The sequence below is a fragment of the Elgaria multicarinata genome, chromosome 5, assembly GCF_023053635.1.
Source record: "Elgaria multicarinata webbii isolate HBS135686 ecotype San Diego chromosome 5, rElgMul1.1.pri, whole genome shotgun sequence".
Taxonomy (NCBI): domain Eukaryota; kingdom Metazoa; phylum Chordata; class Lepidosauria; order Squamata; family Anguidae; genus Elgaria; species Elgaria multicarinata.
Window position 1 is genome coordinate 54,543,650 of NC_086175.1, and position 26,267 is coordinate 54,569,916.

The 26,267-nt window shown below is 44.3% G+C and overlaps 1 protein-coding gene across 2 annotated transcripts in view; it reads right to left on the reverse strand.

Annotated features, from left to right (window-relative positions):
* Positions 1–9,209, reverse strand: part of ARHGAP6 (Rho GTPase activating protein 6) — a 238,296-nt gene extending 229,087 nt beyond the window's left edge. For both annotated transcript variants that reach the window (XM_063126374.1, XM_063126373.1), the window contains exon 1: positions 8,624–9,209. In XM_063126374.1, coding sequence (XP_062982444.1) covers positions 8,624–9,193 — 570 coding nt within the window. In that variant the 5' untranslated portion in view covers positions 9,194–9,209. The remainder of the gene's footprint in view (positions 1–8,623) is intronic.
* Between the last annotated feature and the right edge of the window lie 17,058 nt (positions 9,210–26,267).

Genomic DNA, 26,267 nt, shown 5'->3' on the forward strand with positions numbered 1-26,267 from the left:
GTTCCACTAATGAGAATGCGGTTGAAAGCTTGGCAAAAAGAGCCCTTTTAAAAAAAGAGAGAAAATACTTTATACATCATTTAAAAAAGAAATGCCTTCAAAGTGAAATATAAGAAGTCACTTGGGTGTGTGTGTTTTTTTACTCTGCAAGCAAACCATGTATGGGTGATATTTCCTCTTGGCCTTCAATCTATCATATTTCGTTTAGGCTCCAATCATCTAATGCTTACAATCACTTGAACATTGATTTCATCTCTTTTGAAAACAGGATAACATATTGGATAATATACCCAAAATTCTATAGTGCCTAGGTTCCTATGGGAACACAACCCAAAAGTTTATTCAATAAATTAGAAATAATACCTCCTATGGGAAGCAAATGACATAACAGAATGAAAAACATTTCCTGTTGGAAGAATATTTTTAGATTGTTCAGAGAGCCAGGAGAACAAAAAGAAATATGAGCTGGGTAACTGCTCACAGAAATTACTCCTAGTAGGTTGTAACTAATAGAAGTATTTCAAGTGTGGATTTTGTTTTGTTTTAAGAAATGGCATGATACAAACAGTTTTTAAAAAATGTTATTAAAACTAGAACCAAGCTGTCAAATGGTCCCTTCGTACAGTTAGAAACTCAGTCACCAATACTACAGTATACTAATATGCTGAAACAAAAAACAACAGATACATAACTTGGGAGGCAGACAGAGATGCATCAGGGTTTTTTTCCCAGAAGACACAATATTGAACTGCAGAGACAAGCAGAACTTAAAAGGCTGTTCTTTCTTGTTGAAAATATGGCCTAAGGAACAATGCTCTCTCCAGATAGAAATTATAAGAACACCTATTCCATTAGAATTAACAGGACCTCAACATCAAGAATCACAAAGCGAAGGAAAGTCTTATCTGGGAAAACTGTAGTCCAGCCTATATGGGTCACAACTTCACTGCAGTTGCTGAAAGGAGTGTGGTTATGATGATGCACATCTGCAGATCCAAATATCTCAAGCTAAAGATTGTTTTGAAGAAGGCTGTGAAGACGGAAGAAAAAAGTGGTGAGACAGAAGATTGTAAGATCAAAAATATAACCAGCACATCTTTTTATGTTGGAGGAATGGGTGTAGAACTTTTAGCAACTTTGAAGAGGGGAGTATTTTAAAATAAATAAATAAATTGGTTTAAAGGTGCAATCCCATGAGGGAGGCCCATGGACCACTGGATTTTACAGATCTACCTCTCCATAAAATGGTGGTTCATCTTTGGAGAGGGAAGGCTGCCCTCAGAAGCCTCTGCCCAGTGGTTGCTCTGATGCAGATAGGGCAAACAGGAGATGTTTCAAAGCTGTTCCAGGAAAGGCTGTGGATCTGCAGGATCCAAAGTCCTCCCAGAATATATGAAAAAATATGCTGGCCCTGCAGCTGGCATAGCTTGCTTCCATTCCATTTGACAGCAGTGGGAGGGGAAAGTTTACAAAGAAACAAATGGCTAAAAAGACCGAAAAGAAAAGAAAAAAGTAACACTCACATTTTCTGCCTTGCTGGTGCAAGCCCAACAGAAAGTGATGGTTTGTCCTCCACATCTTCTTTCTTCCCCACCCCACTGGATTGCTTTATAAGACACTGCTTCTATGTAACTGCTTCCTACACCACTTTAGTAAAATGCAGGTAATGAGAAGATCATAAAGGAAGAGTTACAACATGGCTACTTTCCATACCAATAAATCACACTGGCTCCAATGGAGTGATGGTGAGATGTTGATGTAGAAAGTAACCCTCCTATCTGATTATGGCTACTTTAGACATTACCAGAGTGGTGTGGTAGCCATTATTTCACTCAGGTAGCATAGTGGTAAATTTGGACTCATGACAGTCCACAGAGCCATGCACCCAAGGAGAGGCCACAAACGCAAGCACAAATGTTGATCCATATCCACAAAGCAAATCTAGCAGTTTTCATCACTACCAGGATCAGGTGTGGTATGTATGTATGTATGTAAAGCTAATAGGTCCATTCAAGACCATGCCACAACAATGATATATTATTTTAAATCATTTCCCCTAAAGCTACTGTGAAAATTACAGCTAAGCTCAGAGGGGACAAAATGTTTCTAATAGTTCCTGAATCAAATATTTAGTATGCTTAAGAAAACAACGCTGCTTGACAGATTTAACAGCTTTAAATGTAATGAGCTAAACAGCAATTTTCTATCTTTATTTGAACACTCAATCATGTCGGTTAATGTTGTAATTCCCCTCAGGACATTAAAAGAAAAGCATACAAGTTATATCTGCAAGCCAAGGACGATCCATATCTTATTGTCTCCATCAACAGAAAAAGCCATTAAAAGAACCATACCCAAGGAAAGGAAAAGTGGATGCAAATGAATAGTTGTCTTATAGCATTTTGAGGATAGCACAAGTCCCTATTGTCTTTGGACAATAGCACAATATCCAGGCAACACGAATTGAAGGGATGTGGCCTTGCTGCAAGGGTAGAAGTCATGCTTGTGTGTCCATCCCCACCCTGCTTTTAAAGCTTCTTTATAAACTTCAACGCATTTGAAGGACAGCCTGAAAAAAGCAGACTCAACAGGATGTCTGGGAAATGGGGGTGGGGAGAGAAGGAGAGAGGAGGAAAGAGTGGAACACACATTCAGCTTCTTCTCTAGTTTTCCTTGACACTAGGTAGTTTTATTTCCTGTACAATGAGTTTCAATACACCCGTGTTAAAATGTAGCTCAGTGGTAGAGCACATGCCCTGCATGACGAAGGTCCCATATTCAATCCCCAGCATCTCTGGTATGGTGCAAGAAAAGACTATTCTCTGAAATTCCAGACAGCCACTGCCTGTCAGTTTAGCACAGCATCTGGGGTACACAGGATATTTCGGATTCCTGGATCGGATTCCTGGATCGGAGGCCAGAGACAGTGCTTCAACCTCGAAGACAGGAAACCAAGCTCCCTGCCGCTCCCCTTCACAGCCAGCATGGAGAGAACCATGCTGGCTGCTTCTATGAGTGGAAGGGTGAAAGGGGATGTGTCAGTGGGTGAGGAGGATCTGAGCTATCCCCAGCTGTCCCCAGCCTCCATCCCTCCCCAAAGCCTCCACTAGGCAGGTAAAAGCACCTTTCCAGCTAAAATACAGAGCAGGAGGCACAACACACCTCCCACTCTGCATTGGATACTCATAAACCTTCTAATTTGGAAGCTTATGGGTACCTAGGGCGGATCCAATAGGACTGCACCCTTAGCCAATCAATCCCTTACTTTAGAGGCATGTTTGTAGCAGGTTCAATTTTATTTCTGGGTTCCTTATAGATACTGCAAATCAACTCATAATGGCTAATATTTCAACACTCCTGGCTCCAGAACTACAGAGACATTGCTCTGTAATATCAGCCTTTCAACTACTGTAGGTCATTGTTTTGAAATCTGAGGGTCAAGAAAGCTTTGTATGTATTTATAGATAGCAAGTCAAAAATAACTTCCCAATGCAATCTTATTATAATGCAGGTAAGGGAAGAATAATAAGATCTGAATTCTCTCCATATTTTGGAACATGAATTTTCCCTCAACAAGTTATTTTTTTAAAAAATGTATGAAGCCATTCCAGACACCACTCTCTCATTGTTTGATAGTTAGTATGAAAAATTTGCATTATAGTTTTACAGCGGTATGCCTGCTGATCTGGTTGTTATTCAGGAATTGCTAAAGAAAAAACATTTTTATTAAGTCTGCCTTCATTCAGTCTATGCAATTTAATTAAGTTAAAAATACTTCCGTATGAATACACATCTTGACAGGCATAAAACAAACTTATGCTCTCTAAAAAAAACCCCAGCAGGGTTCCTGATAGCACACCTAACAAAAACTATTTTGATGGGTTTTCTAGCTGAGGCCGTTGCTAGACGAGGAGTTAGCCCGGTGTGAGGCCTGGGCTCCCTGCTGTGCATCCAGATGACGCACAGGGGATCCCGGGGTCAGGCCAGGCTAAGTCCTCCCTTGACCCGGGATAACCGGATCCGCTTATGGCCCAGCTTTTCTGCAGCCCCGGGCTGAGGCTGGGGCTGCGGAAGGTCTAGCTACTTCCGTGACTTTTCCCGGCTGCTCGCTTACTCGAGAGTAGCCAGAAGAAGCCACGCATTGGGCACAGCACTCCATAGGAGCGCTGTCTCCATCGGGCCGGGGGGGGGGAATCACAGGGGGGGGAGATGGGGGCTGAGGGAAAGAGCGGACCTGGCAGGAGAGATGGGGGGGAAGAGCAGAGCCAGGGTGGGGAGTTCACGGACGGGGGAGCACAGAGGGGGCATCGGACATGGCAGGCGGGTGATTGGGTGGGCATGGCGAGCGGGGACAGGCGAGCGGGCAGGGGTGGGCATGGCGAGCGGGGACGGGCGAGCGGGCAGGGGGCAGTCATGGAGAGCGGGGAGAGGACGGGCGAGCGAGCAGGCAGGGGGGATCAGACATTGTGGGGGGGAAATCAGGGGCACGGGGAGCGGGGAACCCTTTATTTTTTTAAAAAAACAGACTTACTTTTCCGTTGGTGCACTCCTGCGCACATGCCCTTTAAGTAAAAAAAAAAAAAATGGAGGATGCAACGGGGCTTTCCCTTACCCCATCGCGTGTTACATGTAGAAAAGGGCGATGCCCCGCGCTAACTGTAGCGCGGCAGCGCCCCTACTCCCCACCGGATTATCAGGTAGGTCTAGCAAGGCCCTGATTGTCTCAGACCATCCCGACACATCCATAAGATAAATATGTGGGAGTATGGTTCTGGTAAATACCCTCAAAAGACAAGGAGATCAAATTCCTCTCTTAAGATCTAACAAATCCAAATATTGCTTGTAAAGATGTTAAGGCTCACCTTAACTGCAAGTCATTCCCCAAATACCCCTTTCTTCCTGAAAAAACAGTCTCAAGAAAATCTAGCTGGCTGCACGTCCTGACCATCTAATGACCATTTAGATAGCATGGGAGAGCATCTTGGTTTTTGAGTATTAATACTCAACTGCTCTGACAGACAATTCTATAGTTTATCAACCATCATCTCAAGCCTACTTGCGCTGCAGAAAGCAACAACATTCACTGGTCTTAAAATTCTAATTCCTCATGCAGCTAATGGCAGCCTAGCTGAAATGATGGCATAATACCATAGGTTGGGTTGGAAGACCAAAAGGCTGCTAAAGGACAGAAAAATGTTCACATCCTACATCCATTTGCAGACACTAGTCTGGAACTAATGGGTGAAACCTGAATGCTGTTTGTACATGCTTTTTCAAGTCCTGACAGTCACCAAACTCACTCTCACACACAGACAAATACATTGTCTGAATTGGGCTATCACAGATATAATCCACAATAATTTCTTTGACTTCAGAGGCTGAAACTGAAAAATCCTCCTTTGCTTGCAGGAATGGCTGCCAACTATCCACGATCACCCAAGTTCACACTATCAACTAAACCATGATTTAGCCGAAGCCAATCAGGAGTGACCCTTAGGTTTACATGCTCCCACTCCTTCACATGTGAGAAGAAGAGGGTAAAAGCTTCTGCTTTTACTTTAGGACAGCCACATTTTCACATTATGATTAAACTTCAGGGACTATGTTTTGTTCTAACCAGTTAGTTAACAAACCAAGATGAAAAGCCATGGTTTAATCAAGGTTTGTTAACAACTCATTTTATTTAAAATAAATTATAGTTCCCCTGTGGCTTGTCCTGAAGTAAAAGCAAAACCTTTGACCCCTTTCCTCTTGCAAGAGAATGGGAAGCATGGAAGCTTGACATGACTCATTCCCAATTATTGTGGCGAGCCTCTGAACCAAGCCATTTTTTTGTCCATGTGTACCACTGTATAGGTACAATCAGGAAAGAAAAGACTGGTCATATGTAGAACACTTTCATCTCAGGTGATTATTGATTAAAACTGTGTCTAAATTATTTGTCAAACAGGCTCATTTAAAGCAGTTTATTCAAGTGTGAATAAACTTAAGAATGTATTTATTTTCACCCTATCCTCCCAACATGAGAAGTAAAACTATAGCAAAACAGGGGTTCTCATTCTTTAGTATTTGTGCTTCCATTTGTAAGAACTGGGTTTCTCAGGATTGCTCTGCAGTTTGTAGGGCATTGTAATCAGGCTTATAATATTAGACCATGATCCTGCAAGATATCCTTCTAGACTTATCCAGTAGCTACATACAACTACAGTTAGCCACAACTAGTTTGCATTAAAGAAGATATATCTGCCTCACTGAAGCTAGCTGATAGCAAGACATGGTATGCTTAAATTGCATCTGCACTTTTTCATGCCATACAACCATCAAGTAGTGTACATCTACTACAGAAAGAAACACTTAAGCTCCTAAAATTTACTAGCTAGCGCTAGGATAAAAAGTCCCATATTAACTGTCTTGTTTTTCATACAACATACATCATTCATCTGCTAGAATCAGTCAGGTATATCTTACAATTCCTGAAAGATATAGCACCAGTGTGGACAATCGAGTCCTGATTAAATATGCCAGGACATTCATGAGCTTCATGACCCCACATACAGGCCCTTTGCAGCCATCTCATTCCTCAACTTACGCAAATGGCAAAACAAACCAGGAAGCAGCAGTTAAGTATAACTTCCTGTTATGTTCTAACTGGAACTATGGTTAATGGCTTCCAAACTATGCAGGATTCAGAAGCCATCTTTAAACATCTGGAAAGTAGCCATAGCCCACCTCCATAGGGATTTAAGGGCATCCTCACAGGGATTCTCTTCTGGCCCAGTTTTCTATTTCTCCAAATCTGTTGCAAGTTACATCAAGTGCTAATGCATCCTCATTAATGGAAGTTCACAATAACTCATGCAACTAATGAGCTGTACCAGCGTTGTTGGTTGTTTTATTATGTTCCTCACGGTTTAAATTTTTGTGAACCGCCCAGAGAGCTTCAGCTATTGGGGGGTATAAAAATGTAATAAATAAATAAATAAATAAAATGTGATTCTTACAGTACTTTCTTTGCTCACACTAACAGCAACCAAGTAGAATACCTATAAGTGGGTAAGGAGGAATCATGAGTCCCAAGTGCTCCACTATTTCACAGGTGGGCAACTTGTGGCCGTCCAGATGCTTTGGCCTACACCTACCTTCTCCCCTCTCCATTGGCTATAAAGGCTATGTCTGATGGCAACTGCAAGTCAAAACATCTGGCGAACTACAAGTTACCCATCCCTGCACTACTTGAATTATTGTGTTCACATAAGACAATCAGAAACAGGGAATTCTACAGGGACTCTGCACATTTTATGCACAGGATTACATCGGCCACTTTCCCCTCACAAGGAGATTGGTGAATTAATTGAATGCCCCCCTCAAAATTCTGTTTTCTCCATCTTCAGAGCAGTTAAGGACAGCTCACCATGGCCTCATCCATCCATCAGTCAGAGGACCAAAGGCCAGTGGGAGGTTGCATTTCCCAGGAGCATCAACATCACTCTTGCTGGTGTGTGGAGGTAGCAAGTTGTCCTAACGAGGGGAGGCAGCGTGGACTTTTTGGCAGCTATTAAGCTCATCAGACCTGCGGGGGCCGGGGGGCTTCTAACAACCAAAACAACCTTCCACCCAGAAACACCTCCGAGTGGCTCCAAGTGAGGACAGACTGGCAGAAGAGCTGGGCTGACCTCACTCTGGCTGGAAAAGTCAGGGTAAGTCCCCGACTTTTCAGCTGTGCATCTTCGCCTCTTTGCACCAAGGGTAGCTTTGAATCTGTGGCTGCATCATCTAACTGACACAATGCAGATTCGGAGCCACCCCAGGGCAAAGACGACATCAAGACAGCAACAACTCCTCAAAGTTTAAACAGGTCTGTTCTGTAAGTAGTCACAAATAGCAATTCAAATGTGTTATCTGCAAGTAAAGCAACAACAGAACTATGTACATTTGTTAAATGCATGGCTGGGTAGATATTCAGGCTTTTATCATTCAATTTTTAAAAAATATGTGCAACTGGTAGAGAACTGATTCACATTATTGAGTCACTGAAAAGAATAGTGCTTTCTCTGCAACCTATTGATAGGAGAAAGTAGCCAAACTAAGGTATAAGTTATGGTAACCATTCACCCTAAATACCTCAGTGTGCAGCCAGAAGCGAAGCAGATTATTCTACGGCCATGGAAGTTTTTAAAATTATTTTATTAATAATATTTAATAATAAGCATTTATATAACACCTTCTAATACTCAAAGCACTTCATACACATTTTCTTGTAATTTGTACAACAACCCTGTAATGTAGCCCCACCCACCCCCGGGCAGATTGTGGCTGAGGTTACGAGTGAATGGTTGCCTACTGGGCTCATGAGAAAGAAAAGATCTGAACCAGAAACTTTCCCGTTCATAGCCATCAGCTATGAATCACAGAAACATCTGCCATCGCTGTTCCACACTCATAAACACAGAGTCCTTAGGGTTCAGCTCTGCCCAGAATCCACGCCCTATGACCTGGACCCCTTGTGGCTAACTCAGTGAAGAGGTCAAGGCCCTCTGTGCGTGGTCAGAGGGCTACGGTCAGGTCCCTTGCTAAGCCCGTGCAACAGAGGCAGCAAGCACAGTTCTCTCGGCCGAGGCCCTACCTCGGATTTCCACACGACGTACGCGCAGGGGTGGCTGCTGGACAGCTGCGGGCCCTTCCTTTGCTGGAGCCACTTTCTGGGCGAAAAAAAGATGCTGTTGGCGCCGCCGCCGCCGCCGGGGGCGCTGCTGAGAGCCGAGGCGGAAGGCGCGCGCGCCAGGAAAGGCAGCTCCCACGCCGTGTGCCGCTTGCCTCGAGGGCTCTCGTAATCGAAGTGGAAGCTGCCCGAGGGCGACTTGTCCAGCGGCGTGCTGGGCGTGGAGAGCGAGAAGGAGCCCTGCTGCGGCGCCCCGCCGCCGGCCGGGCGCAGCAGGGCGCGCGACGAAAAGGCCGCCAAGCATTCCGCCGAGGGACTACCCACCGCCCTGGCCCGGGAAGTGCGGGCTGAGCTCTCCGCCGCCGCTTCTTCCCCGCCCGAACGGCCAATCACGGCGGGGTCCAAGCTGCGGGTCTGGCGGAGCCTTCGCTTGGACAGGCTCTTGGAGGAGGAGGCGGCGGAGGAGGACGGGGCGCCGGGCGCCGGCGAAGAAGAGCACGAGAAGACGCTATTGAGCAGGCTGTGCGCGGACATCCCGGCGGTAGAGGCGCAAACCTAACGCAGCCTCTGCCTCGCCTTCCCTCAGCCGGCGGCGGCGGCGGCTTGTCCTGGAGTTGCTGTGTCTCCGACGCTCTGCCCTGACCGCCTCTGCGAGAGGCTGCTCTCATGGCATGCTCGCGGCAGAGAAGAGTTGGGCAGGAGATCGGGAGGAAGGAAGGGAGGGAGGAAGTTCGGAAGGCGCCGCGTTTGCTTTTTATCCCAGCGCTGCCGCGAAGCCTCTGTCAGAGTCCAGCCCCTCGCAGGCACCTCGCTCGCCTCGCTGCTCTGGCCGCGCCTGCACCGCAGCCTCGCCTCTTGCAACAGGCGTCCGCTCCCTCAGGAGCTCGCGCGCCGCTCCCGCCAATGGGCTTGGTTGGCCCTGCGCGGGTCCTCCCGCTGGCCTGGATCCTGCTGCTGCTGCTGCGAGTTACTTCATGGCTGAAGCCTAATTTGGCAGCGGGGCGCTTCCCCCTGCGCCCCCCACCCCACCGAGCTGGACCGGCGTTAGGTCCCCACCTGGAGCGAGCCTGGACGCGCGCTCTTCCTCTTTGCCCAGGCTGGAGCAGAAGCGCCCTCTGAGTGGCCCGCCTGCGCCTTCAGTTGCGCAAGGGGTGCCGCTTTGAAGCTTAGGTGTCAGGTTGGTGTCCCACAGCTATTGGATTTCAGAGCGCGATGTTTGTATATTTCAGAACAGGGTTTGAGCCAGAGAAGGATTTTGTTGTGGGTGTTACGAGATTTCTCTTTTTCATCCTTTTCCTTTGGCTCATCCACGTTTCCTTTTTGATTGATTAGTTGGAAGGAAATCTGGGACAATTATTCCTTCTTGAGTTTATGGGTGATGGTTTATCAAAATGGGGAATTTGCATCAGTTAATCTATTCTCATCTCACTTTGGAAAGTAGCAGTTTCCAGGGCACGGGTAGAAAATCCATTGGTATATATTTTCCTGCTTTTTCACCAATACCTACTTTCTAAAGTGAGAGATGCCAAGAAGGTTCATACTTCTCCCAAAGTCAAGCCAAGCTCACAAGTTCTTTCCCTTAATTCCAGAAGTGTAGGGTTGTTCTTCACCTGTGAAAGGCACTCTGCACATGCTTGGAGACAACAATCTCCGATCATTTTTTTTTTACTTCAGTTGTTCCAAAGCTAAACTCCAGCACTGAAACAGACTAATGGGCCTGGTGAGTTGTAGTTCAAATGAATAACTCTCTTTCTTCTCAAGTACAGCTGAAAAATACAGTATTTTCAGGGTCTACATTTACCACGTATTGCAATAGTGTGCAAGTTTTATTTAAACACCTTAAGCATTCTTTGTACTTTGCCAGTGTCTCATGTTTAGATTTATTTGCTCCCTGCATGTTATGTTTTTGGGTAAAACTTCTTTATGGGACTGAGCATACTGTTTCAAAAACATGGTTGGCTATATTCACTCCAGCATATGATCCATATCAAATCCCTTGACACATTCCCTTCCTATTATGGGCTGCTTATAAATACTGTGGCAAGCATTCTTCTGTGTCGGCTGTGTTGGATACTTTTGTTCCCTTGCTTACAACTACTGTATATATTTATTTAACCAATATGAGGAGCTTCTCAACTAAGTCCAGAACCCTCATTCTTCCTTTCCCGTCCTGTTGAAATCAATGTAACCATTGTGTGAAGGGGCCCTTAATCGCTATTCTAAAAGGTGAATTACAAATAAAAATCTATTAATATAAACATTTTCACAGTTAGGGGCTTCTCTTGAAATTTGTCCAAAGTACTTCTCTGGATTTCTCACTGGAGACAATCCCACATGCCTCTTCCTTCCTTCATTGGTGCTTTAAAGTATCCTATGTGCGTTTTCACAGTAATTTTTACATGTCATCTGCAGAGGCACGCAGTGTCTGTCTGTCTGTCTCTCTCTCTCTCTGTCTCTCTCACCACTGCTGAGCAGGGAGTGATAAGGAAATCCAACTGGGGAAGCAGAGAAACTCAGTTCGCCCCATTTCAGACCTGTACTTCTGCAGAGGCATTTCAGCCTTATCAATAAGCCCATAAGTTACTAGCCTGCAAAAATTGTTACTAGCTTCCTGGGGGCTGGCAGAGGAGGGATGAAGAGATTCATTTCTATGCTAGGCACAGTGGTGGGGATTTCTATGCCATGTTCAGAAGAGGGGTGGAGTGTTCCATCTCTCCTCTGCCATGCTGCACACTCACCTGCTCAGATTTCCTGGTTGCCTATGGCTATCACACTAATGCTTCAGTACAATATTTAGTGGCCTGTTTGTTTAGTAACTGTTTGTTCTTGTGAAGACCCCCTAGATACTTATGTGCTGGTACAGAGCTCAAATCCAGCTTTCCTGATAAAAGTTGGTGAAGCTTCCTTGTCTTTGATTGACAGTGGAGAGGTGAATTACAACCTCCACTAGGAAAATGCAGCCAGGACCACAGACATCCACCCATTCTTATGTTAGATGATGGGCTTAACATTTGAAACCAAAAGAGAAGACCCTACTCTGAGTGCCCCCGCTAAATGAAGTGAGGAGGTTAACCACTAGGAACAGGGCCTTTTTGGTAGTGGTAGCCCCTCTCTAGAACAACCTCTTCAGAGAGGCTTACCTGGCTCTACCCTTGTGGTGGGGGTGGGGGTGGTTAGCACCAGGTGAAGAGCTTTCTGTTCATCCAGACCTTTTAAATTTAGTCTGGGCCTCCCTGTTTTTTATTTATTTTTCACATTTCTATACCTCCCAATAGCCAAAGCTCTCTGGGCGGTTTGGGGTTTTAATTCTGGGATTGCTGTGAATTTTGTTTCTAATTGTATCTATGTTGCATTTAATTTTTGTTCTCATGTTTTACTTTGTATTTAAGCTGCCTTTATGTTTATTGTAAGCCACCCAGAATGAGATGGCATTCAGATGTAGCATATTAAATAAAGAATGGGCTAAATCCAGTGGACCTCCATGAGTGAACTTCTGCTTGTGCAACAGGACCTTCCCTTCCTCTCATCCCCTGCAGCCCCCACATGTTCCCAAATCTGCTCTGGAGGATCCCGCATCCCTCTGAAGCAAATTTGGGGGCTGCACTTGGGAAGGGGAAATTTGATCCACCGGTGCTGTCAGATGGACTCCTTTGGATACAACCAAATAAAGATGCAGTGGGAAGTGTCTGGAGAATGTTTAGCTCAGTACAGATAGCTGGATTACAGGGGCAGAAAGTGAGCCATCCCATAAGGCTCGGGTGGGCAACTTGTGGCTCTCCAGATTTCCTGGCCTACAAGTCCCATCATTCCTCACCATTGTGCTGATGGAAGTTCTATGTCAAAACATCTGGAGGCCCAGAATTTTTCCACCCCTGCAATAAGGACTTCAATTCACAAGGCCTTTGAAGAGGCCCCTCTGCCAGGGTTCACCACCCAGGAAGACACTCAGCTTTACTGTTTTGCTAGGCTGAAAAGTATCCAGCCAGCACAGTACCAGTGAGGTGACCAATCTGGGTAGGGACAACATCCATCATCACAGCAAGAGGAAGAGGCCCAACACCTGGACTCAAGGGCAGACAGAAGGGTAATGGATGAGAAGTATTCCACCAACTGTTCTCTCCACGTTCTTGCTTGCCCACCCAGCCTTTGGCCAGACTGAAAAGGTGTGGGATACCTGGTGGGATTCAGACTCAGTCATGCTTAGAGGAGACCCATGGAAGTTAATTGGACTTAAATTAGTCATGGCTAACTTGTCTCATTGATTTCAATAGGGTTACTCAGATGTATTCCTCAGTCAGGATCCAATCCTCAGTCTCACTGGTGTGCTGTCATTTCCTGCCCTTATTACATTCCCAGGCAGAGTGCAAAAGACACATAACTTTCTCCCATTCCCAGTGTTGTGGTTTTTTTTAAGTCTGCCTCTTAAGGAAAAAAAATACATGTTATGATAAATATGCTTTTAAAAGAATGCTTAAACAGCCCATATTTATTTTGAAGAAAAAGCAACCTTGGAACTCTAATTTGGACCCTGGTTTGGTTTGCTGCTGAAAATTGCTGCTTCTGGCTGATTTACCCCAAAAGTGCTTCAGGGGCAAATATGGCATAGGTGTCTGTCTTCAGAAGGAAATGAATGGGATTTTTGGCTGGGAACCAGCATATGACCCAGATTGGGAGCAGTGCTTTGGAGAATGAGAAGGGCTCTTAGGGGTAAGTACTTAGAATGGCACTGAATGACCATTCTAATGGTCAGAGATTCCTTCCAAGTAGCACGGTGATAGCTGCCCAGAAAATATGACATGGGACCCCAATCTGGGGGTGGGTGGGGGAGAAGTACTCGGATAACCCCAAAACAACTTACACATGCCAGAAGAGCTGAAGAAATATTTGTAATCGATGCCAAGAGGTGTTTCTCTACTTAACAGCGAAGAGCCGGTAGATTCAAGCAAGACTTGCTTGGCACATTTTCCGGCCAAACTGCACACCTAGGCCATTTCTACATCTGCCTTTTTTCCAGGGATCATCCCAGGATCATCCCTGTGCATGCAAATGACACACAGGGGATCCTGGGAGCAGGCAGGGACGATCCCTCCTTTTTCCTGGGATAATCCTTAGGTGTAGAAAGGGCCCTAGATAGAAGAACTGAAAGTATATCTCTATGTACTCAGATTACTGGGTAAAACCTATGTGTGAATGCCAAAATCCTATTGGCAGAGGCTGGGCAGCTTGAAACATTTCCTGTAGGCATACACACAAAATGCCTAGGAAATGAACTTTAGGTTCCTGAGGAGCACCCATTAGGTGTACCTGATGTCTCCCCTCTTCAAACAAATCCACACAAAAATATCTTAAGGGTTCAGGCAGCCTTACAGTCTCCTGAGGAAGTTGCTTGGGCCAGCTCCAGGTATTGGTGGGCTGTCAGGTAGGTGAGAGCAGATGTGAGGAGCAGCAGTGGCATTTCAAGCCTGCAGGAAATGGGGCATAAGGTTCTCTAGCATCTCAGTTTCTCTACCATGCACTGAAGCATTCTAGATTTGGAGATCCTCAATGCAATGCAATGCATTCCTTTAACCATTTTGTGGTTAAGCAGCATGGTTTAATGCGTTGTCTGAACCAGGCCATTATGTCTCCAGCATAAATTTCTCTGCAGGTTTCCCTCACCCTTGGTTCCAGTGCCTTGCATAGAATTCCAGGTGGTCTGTAATCTAGGTAAAGCAGGCCACGCTATCCATGCTTTGTTTAGATAGCCAACTTTCTGCAGAACAGCTTGATTCAGGCTGTCCATTATTATTGGCCTCAGCAGATTGACCTTATATCCTATAATGTTTGGCTGATGTGGTGTAAAAGGGACGGCCTTTCCATTTCTTGCACAGAACATGAATGCATGATGACTGATTTCCTGTCTAGTAACGGAGGAGTTGAGCTTATAAAGGTGCAGAACCCCTATTTGGGTTTCAACTTGGCAGTCCTACCTATGCGCACATATCTGCTCTTATAAAAGAGCAGATATGTGTTGATGTTTCCAATTTAAATGACTTTAGGATGTCAGGACTAAGAGTTATCCACAGCTCCATGCTTCATCTCCATCTAGTTTTGTGTTGCATAACACATTTGAGTAATACAACTACGCCAATGTTGGCTATTGGCTAATTCATGCTGCAGCATTGTGAGTGGGACCATTTGCTCTTCTAGCAGGACACCATAGGTCATGCTGTGCTACAGTGGCAGTTCTTTCACCCCATCCTGAATATTTGTTTGCTGGGAAGCACAGCTTGTAGGATTGACCTTCAGGCTGTTTTCTTTGTAAATTCATTTGCATTGACTCAAAAGCCATCAGCACACACACACATTGTAGACAAACATGTTCATCCATCTTGGGGGGGTGGGAAGAAGATGCGTAATGGTTGATCCCAATAAAACTAACATAATTTTGTGGCCTTTAAAAGCCCATAAACCTCTCATTTCTCAAGAATAGGGCTGCAGACTAGGTAAGTAGCATGAAATCACTTCTCAGTGGAGAAGTGCACAAGGATCTGAGAAATGAGTTTTATGGCTAACATCTACTATTGCTAATGCTAAGTACACTTGTAAATCCCATTAATTTCTGTTGGACTTCAACACAAGCTTTTCTAAAATTAGTTTCAAGGCACTAGGAAGTTTATACATATTTTAAAACACAATCCCCAAACTACTTACTTGCATTTAAGAGAATATAGTTCCACTTACTTGAGTGGACTTGTCTTGTAATGCACGTACTTTTGGGCTTTGTAGACAGTCCTCTTACAAAGTACCTTCTCTTCCAGCAATTGCACAATGGTTAAATGTTTGAAACAGTGCAGTATGGTTTGGAAATAGACCATTATCCTGCGGCGTTTGCAAGCATTCCGTTTCTTGATCATACATAAGCATCTTTTTGAACCATATCAAAACTATTCTGTTGAAGCAAAAACTTTCAACAGTGAACCTAGGACTGTACAATTGATAGCTCATGTACCACGGCATATCCTAATATAGCTTTCATAACAGTTCTTAGGCATTTGTTTGAGAAGCTGTTTTAACATCCCAGTCCTATGCATGATTTGGTGGGCCGGACATAAATCCATTTTAATTAATGGCTTCAGGTATGCCTAATTCTTCATAGGATTGGGCTGCACATCTGCAATTGTATGCATACTTACCTTGGGACTAAATGCAATTGAAATAAGTGGGATGCTTGTGCTACATAGGCTCAGGCTGTAAACCTGTAACCATAATGCATATTAATTTGAGAGCAACTCCCATTGAACTCTGTGGGAATTCTGAAGAGAAAAAATATGCAAAGGTGGAAGCTAATAAAATTTCAGAGCAAGCTTGCTGGCTTAGATTTTATCGACCCTGTAGCAAATCCAGGGCACAAACCAACAGGAAGTTCTCTTGCAAAACTTTCGAAAGGAAAGAGAGCTGCAAAGGAACCTAGCAGTAGCTTGTTCAGGAGTATTTTCCAGTGGATTAAGCCCAAATCAATTTATTAAAGTAACACTTGGAAGCAAGATGTGACAACTTCTAAGTAAATACATTTGTACTAAGGGAGCACATAGTGAATTCTGAACAAGATCGAAGAAATGAACATATAAGGACTAATGCACTGAGCAATGTGGAAATTAAGTAAACAAATATGTCAAGTTGCAGTTACTTAGCCCCACTTAGATACTAAGGAAAATTAGTTGCAAAGAAGAAGACTCCTATGCTCCAATTATGTTGGGGTCGGGGGTGAAAAGCCACTGCAGACATGCCCTCAGTGTCCTTAGAAACTCCACCAGTGCCCTCCAGTCAGGGACTGTGCTGGTAATACACACACAATTTCCATTGATGGGATACTCTCCCTGAATCACTACACATTCAACACACAAGAAGTGTCCCCGTTCGTCAACCCAGTGGCACAGCCACAACTACCCTACAACAGTTATCTTTCAGGGGTCCATCACACCTACTTCCCCCCCCCCTCCCCAGGTATGATCCGTGGTTTCCACATCTCTTTCATTAGCACATCAAGTGCTGGTCCCTTTTTTGTGCCTTCCTGATACTGCCATTTTATCGGCAAAATCTCTTTTCACTTGTTCACTCTTCCACTATTGCACCCACCCCACCTTGTCCCTTTCTCCTTCCCCCTCCAGTTCATTGATTCTTGCGGTTGATGGACATTGTGATGGGCATGGGCGCCTTTCCCCTTCCCTAGTTTTGTTATCTAGTGTTTTGGTGTTTCATCGGCTGGGCACTGTTTTTGCCTTTGGAGGTGAGATGATGCTCCCTTCTGTGCGGGGTGTCCGTCCCTCCCTCCCTCCCCTTTCCTGGTTGAGCAGTTCTATGGACTGGAGGAGAACCACCCCACCCTCTTTCATCAGCAAGACCGCCCTTCAACACACATGCCCCCAAGAAGGGCTGTTCTGCAAAATAGTGCAGGGATGGCAATATATGGGGACACATGGGCTGTTTTATCCTGCATGGAGAAAAAATGCGGCACTTTCCCCACCCCAGAAAAATGGAGGGGAAGAGGCAAGATGACTGCAGGACAGGGATGACGTTGTGTGAGGGTCACGGGGCAAAACGGTACACAAGTCAGGATGAAAGTACGATAAAACACTAGTGTGATGGAGCTTTCAGTCCAACCCTGAGTTCAATTTCAGAGAAGCTCTTGGGGGTGGGTGGGTGCTGGCATTCCAGTGCGGGACAGGGCCAAAAGCAAAGGAGTGGGCCCAAAACACCCCAAACACCAGCATATTCTAGTTTAAGGGTTTTATTTCTGGTAATTAAGCCATAGAAGAGGCATTTCAACTTGGGGGTGGGGGACTGCGGAAAACTGAGAAATCGCCAAATAATCAGAGGTTAGGGGGAAGGGGTGGAGTGAGGGAAGGGGTATTGCCATCTGGGAAACACTGACTGTGATCCCAGGAGGGCCAAATTTGGCCCCCGGGCCTGAGGCAAGAGTTTCCTGCCCCTATAGGCAAAACTTCTTACGCTGCTACTAGCTGTTGTTTCAGAACACAACACACACACTAGTGTTAGACTAGTGCCCACTTTTGTGTTTTGGCATTTTGGGCTGGGCTGGGCTGGGCTGAAATCTCCGGACTTTTAGACAAGGTGGGGGATTGGCTGATGACAGCAGCCATCTTCTTTCACAATAATTCCCCTGAGAATAAAGCTACCTCATGACGTAGCATTATTCCCATGCGTCATTCTGTCCCAAATTAGAAGGGAATGCCACCAGGCTCATTGAAGCAACAATAAAGCGATTCTTTTATTTTTCCAGGTTGAAGAAACAAAACTCCTTGGCCATCTAGTCTTTGAAGCAGGGCTGGGGAATCTGGGGCTCTCCAGATGATGTTGGATTCCAGTTCCCATCAGCCCCAGGTAGCCTGATCATTGCTGATAGATTATGGGAGTTCCACAACATCTGATGGGCCAGAAGTTCCCCAGCCCTGCTTTAAAGGTAAATCCATCTGCCCACCCAAATGTCCAGAGAATTTGCCTAATCCCTGGAACAACTCCAATATGTCCCTTCCTCCCTTTGTAGGGGAATGAATGGGAGGAGGGGTGGGAAAGGGGATTTTGGCCCAGTGTTAATATATATAGAGGGAATGAAACAGAGCCCATAGAACTCCCTCAACAAGGACTCAAGAAGATCCACCAAGTGAGGAAATGGGGAGGGGCTGGGGCACATACAAAGGCAGAATCGCACTGCCAGCGGCAATCTTCCATTAGCTCATCACATAGTGCATGGGGTTGGGAAGTAAGAGACACTACACCAGTTCAAGCCCCGCCAGGAAGAAGGGGGCAACTCCACTAAGACATTGCCTAACCACTCAATCACAGCAGCAGACAAGTATCAGGCATATCATAGGGCATTTGCCTCATCCCAACCCAAGCTTCAAGACCCAGCCAGTCTACAGGGGCCCTAGTTGGGTGGAGCATCTTATGTTTTGCATTCAGGGCAGCCCAGATTTTAATGAAAGGTACAACCCACACTAGGAAAGGGGGACTTCCCTAGGCACACCTGAGCCAATCAGAAGCACTGCTGCATGGACCAATAGCTTGCCTTCTACATGTGCCAACTATCCTTTCCGGCCCACCCCTTGCCACTGTCATCCCATGTGACCATCCACACACATATCCCCCCCTCCCACACATTTTTGTCTGATAGGGCATCCCTGCTGGGTGGGTTAGCCTAGGTAGGTTCAGTATGTTTTTGAGGGCAGGCCTGGGTCTAACCACCACTTTTGTCAATGCTGCCTCCTATCATTGGGAAATGAAAAGAAAAATATAAAACTAGTATCAATATAAGAAACCAGTATTTGTCTCCTTTTTCTCTTTTTACATTCTAATTGTTCTTGTGCTGTTCTTCACTGCTTTAGACAGCTTCAATCCCACCCTGCTTTTGTAAGTCTTTCCTGTTTTGTTGTACTCCAACCCATTCTTGTGGTTTTGTAGCACCTTCTTTGCTTAGAAACAGGTTTTGGACATCAAGAGATTAGAGATTTTACATCCCTGTTTGTTTTTCTGCAATGTTTGTTATTATTTTATTTATTTATTTATTTAATAATCTGTTTTGGGTTCCTTTAAGGGTGGAATGCTCCCAAGGCAGTGTACATAATAAAATAAAGAATACAACAATATAATAGTAGAAAATCAATAAAAATAATAAATGCCAACAATAAAACTATCTTCAATTTAACATTATTTTTACAGGTGGTTTTGAAGAATTCAGAAACAACATGTGTTTACACATTTTATTGTGAACTGTTTACAGTTTTGGCCATCCCCTTACCTTTAAACTTCATTTTATTGTAGTGTGTGTGTATATATATAACATTATTAAAGTCCAACATTGGAAATGATGTACTGGTTATTTGTTAAAGTAAGCATCTGACAGTACACCACTGCCAACACATGTTTTTAATAAACACAAACAGAGAGCTTTTACATCTCACGTTTATTTTGCAAATTGTCAGCCTTCCTAACCCTAACCCAACAACCAGTTCTAGAAGTTTTCGTCTCCACCAGGAGCAGGCCTTTTGTAAAGCTAATGAGAATGAACTGACATTTCAAAGCCAATAATTTGCAGTAAGTAACGTACAATACATTGTTGCTGGGAAAATCCATTTTGCTACTCCAGCTAGTCTGAGGATAAGCAATTAAGTTCAGAGGGGACAGGGAATTCTGAAGGGGAGCAGCAGATGATTGCCAGCATCTATGTTAATAAAGACGTGCCAGTGCTGTGTCTCTGTGAACCTTGGCTCCACTATATCACTGAGAAGTACCTGTCTCATTTGTGCACCCTGAGAGGAGTGTTGGCAAGCAGTACAGTTCAGACAAGACAGAGATGTATCCAATTGCAGTCACAGCAGTTATACTTTGTAGCAAGGTTGCCTCCCTTCCTTTGCTTACCTATGTGAGGTGTTGGAGTGGATTTAAGGTTGATGTTGGGGGTTTGCGTCTAGAGCCCAGAGGAAGAGGACCTGCAAGAGTTCAAAGGAGAAAAAAGTGTTAACAACATGCTCAACTTCGCATGTGCATTCTGCAGAGGCTGGCCTGCGCCCTTTCCCCAGTTTTGTATCACCAAAGTTCCCCCTTGTGCGTTCTAAATGTGTGCTACCCGAGGCCAGGAAGATATGGCCCCATGTTGCACACCCTGTCATCTGACTAATGGTTTCCTGTGTGGGCTTTATGTACTTGTCTTGGTGTGCTATGATTGGATGCTAAGCTAAACCATATCTTATGCTCTGTCAATGAGAGGGAGACGTCTTGCAACAGATACTGGTATAAAATTGCACCTTCAGGAACATAGGAAGCTGCCTTATACTGAGTCAGACTCTTGGTCCATCTAGCCCAGTATTGTCAACACTGACTAGCAGTGGCTCTCCAGGGTTTCAGGTAAGATTCCTTTCCTTGCCCTACCTGGAGAAGCTGGGAATTGAACCTGGGACCTTCTGCATGCAAAGCATGTGCTTTATCACACTGAGCTATGGCCCCTTCACACCTTTTATGGAAGTCATGGTCTGGAGAAGTATAGAATATGGCTTAAATGTTCTGCTCCTCTGCCCTGCATGTCCCTCCCATGCCACCACTCCATTTTCGGCATTCAGCTGGTAGAGTGTTCCATCAGTATATCTATAGTATCCCGCTGGTGCATCTGTCATGGCAGTGGCATATCTCACATTTCACTACCAGGGTGGATTTGTTTAAATTATGATTTAAATCAGCAAGAAAAACTTTGAAATTTTAAAACTTTTTCATATATTTCCTGAACAATGGTGCAACTAAATAGAGTATTATTTACACTGTTTCATTCTTACAAGCAGGCTTTGCATCTATCTCACTGTTTATATTTTGCATGCTTTCCCTTTTTACCTATAGATGAAGTGTCTTTAAAATATCTCCGTGGACCCAGTTTGCACATAACATGTTTGAATTTGGACACATTAGGGTAATCGTAAGTTGCACAATTAACCTACAAGTAATAGTTAGGTTAACTGTGGATTGTTTAACCCAAGGTTAACATAGGGGCCAGATCTACACCAAGCAGAATATAACACTATGAAAGTGATATGAAAGCAGTATATAAGCGACGGATCTACACTACTGCTTTATAGCAGTATTGAAATGCACTGACAACTGTTGGGGCCCATTGACACATTCCATATACTGCTTTCATAGTGATATATCCTGCTTGGTGTGGCTTCTGCCTCTTATACACCACTTTCATACCGCTTTCATGGTGTAATATCCTGCTTGGTGTAGATCTGGCCATAGTGTCTGGGTTCGGATGTCAGATCATAGCATGAATATGCGCAATGGCCACAGAACACACTCAGAATGCACCGTTGCAAATCATGGGTTAATTAGCAGTCCTAGGTGTAACCCACAATTTGCCATCGTTAAGTAAGAATGGGCCCATAGCGTCTTTCTTATGACCAGCATCCATGATAGTTTGAGGTTATTAGCATAATTGTAAAGACGTCTCCTCAGAAATAATTTCCATTTATTCTATGGGGCTTATTCCCAGGCAAGTGGGTATAGGATTACAGCCTTAGTCTAAGAATAAATGAAGATGCTCGCTGATCCTTTTTGTATTCTTTTTTTCTTTCTAGTGCTGCGTCTTTCTGTTTCACTCTGTCTTGGCCTAGCCTTGCCCTCACAACAAAACAAAACAAAAACAAAATACCCATGATTGATCGGTCAAAGCAAAGTTTGATAGTTACTGAAAGAAATCCAATTACTTTTTTTAACATCCTTTTTTATTTTGAAAGCATCAATTCTTTTATCCATACTGCTATATTGTCTTTCTGACTTAACTCCTCTGCCTTGCTTGACCCAACTCCACCACCACATAAGCACAGAACAACAATCATATCAAGCCTGTGTTTTCAAACACATTACATTAGTCAGATAAATTAAAAGCCCAGAACTTTCAATAAGCAAGAGCTGGTAGCTACGCTGGACAGAGCCATTTTCATGATCATGAGATGAAAAGTTGAAATTAATACCCATGTTTGATTAAGGACGTAAAGACGTAAGAAGAGCCATGCTGGATCAGACCGAGGGTCCATCTAGTCCAGCACTCTGTTCACACAGTGGCCAACCAGCTGTCAACCATGGACCAACAAAGCAGGACACAGTGCAACAGCACCCTCCTACCCATGTTCCCCAGCAACTGGTGCACATCAGCTTACTGCCTTGGATACTGGAGGTAGCACATAACCATCTGGGCTAGTAGCCATTGATACCCTTCTTCAGGAATTTATCCAACTCCCTTTTAAAGCCATCCAAATTGATGGCCATCACTATGTCTTGTGGTAGTGAATTCCATAATTTAACTATGTATTGTGTGAAGTACTTCCTTTTATTTGTCCTGAATCTCCCATCAATCAGCTTCATGTGATGACTCTCAGTTCTAGTATTTTGAGAGAGGGAGAAAAATGTCTCCTGATCCACGTTCTCCACACCATGCAAAATTTTGTACATCTCTATCATGTCTCCCCTTAGCTTTCTTTTTTCCAAGCTAAACAATCCCAGCTGTTGTAACCTTCTCTCATAGGGGAGATGCTCCAGCCCCTTAATCATTTTTGTTGCCCTGTTCTGCACTTTTTCCAGATCTATGATATCTTTTTTAGGTGTGGTGACCAAAACTGGACACAGTATTCTAAGTGTGGTCGCACCATAGATTTGTATAAAGGCGGTATGATGCTGGCTGTTTTATTCTCAATTCCTTTTCTTATAATGCCTAATGTGGAGTTTGCCTTCTTTACAGCTGCCGCACACTGGGTTGACATTTTCATTGAGCTGTCCACCACAGCTTGGTAGGTAATTTCATTTTTATGAGACTGTAAGTGCAGGTTTAGCACATTTATGATGAGATGTAATTGTCACGATGTGGTTTTTTTAAAAGTTAAAGAGAAATGTATTGTTTTTATTATGTTTTTTTTTTAAATCCAAAAAATCTATTTACATTTTTAAAAATCCAATTTAAATTAAAATAAAACACACACACACACACACACATCCCACCTTCTTCACCACTGTAGAAGGACTTTTGCCAAATCATATAGTCCCTCAGCTGCCAATATATCTTCAGTATAGGATTCTGCTTTTAATCTCTTTTATGATCTCCAGAAAATGCTTGCTAGTCTATTGCACTGACTTTGGAATGCTTTTCTGATGACTTAAAACCTTGTATAGCCAGCTGACACTATCTCATTCTCTCCTCTCTTGCAACAAAGTTGATTACTTGTCTCAGAATGTTTAGCACCATCCATTTTCAATTTCATCTAATTCCGTAGAATTTACCTCTGAAAATATACTTTTGAAACATTTCTGCCCAACATGTGGGAATCAGAACCATGCTGGAGCAATGGGATTCCAAAATAATTGGCAAGTCCCAAGGGCTATATTCTACTTGGGAGAATTCCAGATAGGTCTATTATTACTGATCTTCTAGCAAGATAGAGATTTGTTTTCACAGATGTACTTTTCAGCATCCCAGTTTGACATTCGTTGTTGTTGGAAAGGAAAAATTAAAAACACTGAAAATAGAAAAACTGCCAGATGTAACATGACTTGGAGAACAGAAACCCCTGTATTGAACCTCTTTGGCAGCATGTAACAGATGAGGCAATGGTTAGTTAAAAGGATTTTTAAAAGTCTCTCTCTCTCTCTCTCTCTCTCTCTCTGTGTGTGTGTGTGTGTGTGTGTTTGCTTTGAGCTAGCTGATACTGAAAACTGTATCTAAAGAATAAAGCTGCCCCAGTGGGACATAGTGACCCTGACTGAACCTCTAACTAAGGAAGACTGAGCTTATAGTTTTATATGTAATCTTTTGTCAATGCATGTCTTAAATTTACCAATATGTTCCCAGGCATTGCTCCTGCTGGTAAATTCCTGCACAAAAGCAGATATTCCTTGGGTTGTCCAGGACAACAGTTTCTTTTATTGGGTTTAGAGAAGAAGATCTTGTCATAAAAGCACAAAATTTCTGGGAAGGAAACCTGAATCCATTTGACTCTCATAGCCAGGTTGTTAAAAAACAACAACATATATTTGTACTGGAAAAAAACCCTCATGCCAAATCCATGAGGAAGCAGCAGCCATAGTTGTAGTACTGTAATGTGCATACAGATTTATGCAGTGTCTTACAAAGCTTTCACATTCTATAATTTTACATAAAGTTCAGTGCCCTTCAGATGACTCAAGCTACACACAGTGCTCACTCATTTAGGTTACTCCATCTGGCAACTAGGGGTGTGCATGGACCTCCCCAATCCGCCCCGCGGGCCGATCCAAAAATTTCGGATCAGGCCTGCTCCGCCCCGCGCCGCTCCGCCCATAGTCCGCTCCTCTTCACCACGGAGCTCCGGTTCCGAATCGGAGCTCCGCAGTGAAGGGGAGTGGTGCCAGGTAAGGCCCCCCTCCCTCCTCTCCCTTACCTGCAGAGCCCGGTAAGGGACCAAGGGGGAGGGGGGCCTTACCTGTGTCCGTCCACGGTCCCTCGGCTTCTTCAATTGAACCCATGGCTCAACCAGGAAGTGTGGGCCGCGGGCTCAATTGAAGAAGCCGAGGGACTACGGACGGACACAGGTAAGGGAGAGGAGGGAGGGGGGGTTTACCGGGCCCTGCCGCTGTCGCCGCATGGGCGACAGCGACAGCGGCAGGCCCCGGTAAACCCCACTTACCTTTCTTGCGGAGCTCCGAATCGAGGCGAAGGATCCGCCTTCACCTCGATCCTCTTTGCAACGCTCCGCCGGCCCCCCAATCCTCTTCGCCTCCGCTTTAAGGGGAGTCGAAGCACCCCGCTCCGCTTCTAATTCGCCGGTCTGATTAGAAGCAGAGCACATCCCTACTGGCAGCCCGTTCACGTGCAATTACAGAGTTTCACTATCCCAGAGAAAAATGGCCCCAAGAAAGAGAAAAGGAAGAAACATGAAATTTAAGACACACCAATGTCCGTGGAAGAGATTTAAATACATGCTTAAATTCCCCATTGAAATAAATGATTAAAAAGTGTTTCACTTGGTCTAGATTATGGTCAACAATGGTGAAAATCACTGGATGCAGATGCATGATTTGCCACGTGGATTAATGTTGTGTAGTCCCACATTATGGGGCCACCATATTACTATTTCTGTGAACTGGATCTCTGCCAAAGTACAAGGAAAGGTCATCATAGTGGCTAAGAATGTGAGTTGAAAGCAGGGTGTGTCTGATTATCTCTTTGGCATGGGGGGATCCAGTTCAGTGCCACTCCTCCCTGGCTACCTGCACATTCAGTCTGCAATCCCAGACCAAATGAGGTGAGTCCACAGTGCAGGTCCTCACTCCACCTGCATCAGTGGATTAAATCTTACCTTGGAAAAGATGCAGCATGGTTCTTCCGTGTGGTCTCCTGTTTCCCAGAAGTACTGGAAGAGCAGCGCTGCTGTGGCTTCTGTACCACTGGAGAAACATAAAGTACTGGGCCTAAGATACCATATGTGAAGCACTGACAACACTTTAAAAAAGGAATGGATTCTTGCTCAAAAGCTGAGATAAACCCACCTTCATAAAGTCGCCTTTCTTGCATCCTTATCTGATTTTGGTAGATTTGTGTCATGTATCAGAAAAATGTGAGACAATACAAATAAAACCTGTTGATTTTTTTTACAGAGAGAGACTCATTAATCAAGAATAGAGGAATGGCTGGAATTAGTTTGCATTCCTTAGAATGACAGGTCATAATAATTATTGATAACTAGTAAAGTTACTCAGTTCCCATCTTTTTTACTGTTTGCATACCACATTGATGACTCACTTCTTCCTTTGGATCAACACAGAATGCAATGACAGTGGACTTCCTGCATCACAAGGGGGATACTTGTGATCCAACCCTGCCCCCCCCCCCCAACCCTCAATCCACAATCTGATAAAAGTCACTACTTGGCTGTAAGGCAATAGGATCAAAGTAAGATAAGTAAAAGTGTTTTAGATTAATTAGTTTGTGGATTTGCTGGGGTGGTGGTGGGATAGTTTCACTCTGGATTTAAAAAAACCTCAGGGATATCTTGCTGTACAGCTTTCCTGAAGAATTAATCTAACATGTAAGTAT